Source organism: Cyprinodon variegatus, unplaced genomic scaffold (assembly GCF_000732505.1).
Source record: "Cyprinodon variegatus isolate N-32 unplaced genomic scaffold, C_variegatus-1.0 Scaffold992, whole genome shotgun sequence".
NCBI classification, from domain to species: domain Eukaryota; kingdom Metazoa; phylum Chordata; class Actinopteri; order Cyprinodontiformes; family Cyprinodontidae; genus Cyprinodon; species Cyprinodon variegatus.
The window spans coordinates 37,002-40,137 of record NW_015151445.1 but is presented as its reverse complement, the minus strand read 5'-3'; the positions used below and the strand labels follow the sequence as shown (position 1 = coordinate 40,137).

At 43.5% G+C, this 3,136-nt stretch overlaps 1 protein-coding gene across 1 annotated transcript in view; it reads right to left on the bottom strand.

Annotated features, from left to right (window-relative positions):
• Nucleotides 1–3,136, bottom strand: part of LOC107100605 (la-related protein 4B-like) — an 11,949-nt gene that overhangs the window by 3,250 nt on the left and 5,563 nt on the right. The window contains exons 10-13 of the mRNA XM_015399154.1: nt 2,386–2,464; nt 2,227–2,313; nt 2,054–2,142; nt 1,870–1,939 (exon numbers count right to left, since the gene is read on the bottom strand). Of these exons, the coding sequence (XP_015254640.1) occupies nt 1,870–1,939; nt 2,054–2,142; nt 2,227–2,313; nt 2,386–2,464 (325 nt within the window). The remainder of the gene's footprint in view (nt 1–1,869; nt 1,940–2,053; nt 2,143–2,226; nt 2,314–2,385; nt 2,465–3,136) is intronic.

Sequence of the window (3,136 nt, the reverse complement as noted above, 5' to 3'; positions counted from 1 at the left end):
ACAACATATTCGGCCCGCTTTCCTCACCTAAATATAAACTGTATGACGGAGGAGACTCATCCACGACCTCCGACACTAAACTCTCCTCCTCTTGCATGTTTCCTCTGTCCATAGCGTTCCTTGACAGTGTCGTTTCTAAGTCACAAATTTAGTGCTACTTGGTCCCAATGGAATTTCCCATTGGGAACCTGCTAGCACTAAGTTGCTAACTGGTTAGCAAGATGCTTCCCCCAAACAGGCCACAACCAAACTTGCTTGCAAACCTTTCACCACAACACCCCCACCCTCTTGATAAAGGGCGGGGATCAAGGGCTCAAACATGTACGGCTGGAAGCCTTCTACACCAAACCAAGCTTGTCCCGCCCTGGTGTCCTCTTCCACAACAACTCTGTCCCTGCTTTCCTCTTCTTAATAACAAATTTATGATGAAGTAACCAAGTAAATTAGCCTCACCCCCCAGCAGCCAAAATAATTTTTTGTCTGCGAGTGGTGTAGCCTCCATCAATGCCCCAGGCTCTAGAGCAGGCGGGCCAATCACAACGCAGAGATATGCTTTGAATTTCTGGATGCAAAGCGGGCAGTGTTTTGAGGGTGTGACGACAAAGCTGTACGACGCTGGAGAAAATACAACAAGGAAGATGGCAACAACTATTGAACAGTTCTCATTTGACTCAGCTTTGGAATCAGTTTTGGAAGGATTAGACTTGGGGTTTTCGTTAAAATGTGAGCAAGAAGAGGCTCTACGCTCATTCGTTATTAAGAAGGACATATTCGCCGTTTTACCGACAGGCTGTTTGTTTACACTCTCCCATCAGCTTTCTGTCACGCTTACTACGTCACAGTCAGTTGGTCTTTGGTCAGAGCATTGGCCAATACGCACATGGTTTGAAAGACAACGGGTTGTTCTCATCAACAATCTGCCGATGTCTCATTCATCGGGGTCTAGACTAAATTACACATTTAATCTCACATTTAGTCTGGTTTATCAAGCTATTGATGAAGGACACTCATCCGACACCAAACTCCCCTCCTCTTGCTTGTTAACTCTGTCCATAGCGTTCCTTGACAGTGTCGTTGCTAAGTCACCAATTTAGTGCTACTTGGTCCCAATGGAATTTCCCACTGGGAACCTACTAGCACTAAGTTGCTAACTAGTTAGCAAGATGCTTCCAAGAAACCGGCCACAACCAAAATGCTTGCGAACCTTCAACCACAACAATTCCGCCCTCTTGATAAATGACCAATCAAATCACTTTATTCACTCGTGTAAAGTCGACACCACTTGGGAGAATTCGTGAGAAACGGTTGAAACAGCCGTTCCCCTACGACTTTAACTGTAATTCCCCTTAAAATAAGTACGTAAATAAGATGATTTGCCAATGGAATGAGTTTTTTACTCTTAAAATAAGGTAATTAGATAATTTGGAGTTGAAATTAGACAATGCAATAGTTTTTTTCTTATTTTAAATGCAAATTGTCTTGTTCTATTGGCAGAGTCTCACTTACCCCCTCAATTCGAGAACAAATGGACATATTTTAAGAAAAAAATATTTATTTAGATTTGAATTTTTTGCAGTGTGATGACCCAGATATATCTCCCACTGGTTTATCGAGATAATAGAACAGACAGTATTTTTTTTTACCGTTGCCGGTTCTGCTGGGAGCTGAACTGGTTCCTCCTTGAAGGTCATCTTTGAATCGCCCTCCTCAGACCTGCAGACAACAACACAGCTGCTAAAAGTCTGCAAGTTAAACATCGTCCAATAAAAATCGGNATTTATTTAGATTTGAATTTTTTGCAGTGTGATGACCCAGATATATCTCCCACTGGTTTATCGAGATAATAGAACAGACAGTATTTTTTTTTACCGTTGCCGGTTCTGCTGGGAGCTGAACTGGTTCCTCCTTGAAGGTCATCTTTGAATCGCCCTCCTCAGACCTGCAGACAACAACACAGCTGCTAAAAGTCTGCAAGTTAAACATCGTCCAATAAAAATCGGTTCTAAAGCAGTTCTAATGCCCCAGTGAGCAGCAGCTGCTTTTGGATACTTACACTGAAGGAGGAGGAAGTGGTGATGATGATGATGAGGTGATCGGACCCATGGAAGTTGTCTCAGGCAGGAGTGGCTTTAATAGGGCAGCCTGTTGAACACATTCACGTCAGCATTGTGTCAGACAGAGAGAGTTGGTTACCTTGGGACTGTCGTTAGCTTCAGGTGTGGTTACCGTGGCAACGTTTGTAGTAGAAAGAAGAGGGAAGCTGGACAGGTTGAGCTCAGGAGGAAGAGGAGGTGCCTCGTGAGGAGGAGACGGCTGAGGGGGAGGAGGAGGAAGAGTGGGTGGATTCCTACACAAACTGAAAGACTGACTCCACAGTTTTCCTACCTCAGAGGCTTGTTTGGTTCTTTCCCAGGACTTTGGCATCTCTCTCCTCCTCTGGCTGAAGGTTCCTCTCCTCCTGTAACTGAGACAGAAAAACGTCAAACTATCAATTTGCTACTTTCAGTGTCTTTAGAATTTATTGGCTTTGTTTTAGAAGCATCAGGAAGTGTCAACAGAACTTCTACATAGCTGCCTGCAGGTCAATCTCAAATTTAAAAAGCTGGTGAAAGTTAGACTTTTTTAAGCCTGTTTTTCAACATTTTCCACAATCACACATCTGAAAAGTGTGGCTGAGAAAAGAGTCTTTCCAGCCAGCAGCTGTAGGTTTGTTTTCTCCATCACCACCAGCAGCTTTGACCAAAAGAAAGTGAAAAGTTTCCCTTTCTGTATTGCTGGTGGATCAGGCTTTTAGATGTATGACAAACAGGTTCATGTTGGTCTATCCTCTATTTGTTTCGTCTCCCACATGGCTTGTGACAAACTGCAAACAGGACTTATCAAGGGTTCCTTCCTGCCAGACTTCTTCATAGGCCTAATGTGGTGTCAGCAGATCCATCCACCTTAGGCTTGGATCACTACAGCTCCTCCAGGACTACCAAGGGGCTACTCACTGCTTCTCTGAGTAATGCTCTACTTTTCAGCAGCATTCTTTTTTTCTATAATCGTTTTTGCTGCTGTAAACACAAGAATTTCCCCATTGTGGGACAATAAATGGATTTTCTATTCTGTTCTATTTGCTGGCTCTGGATTTTAT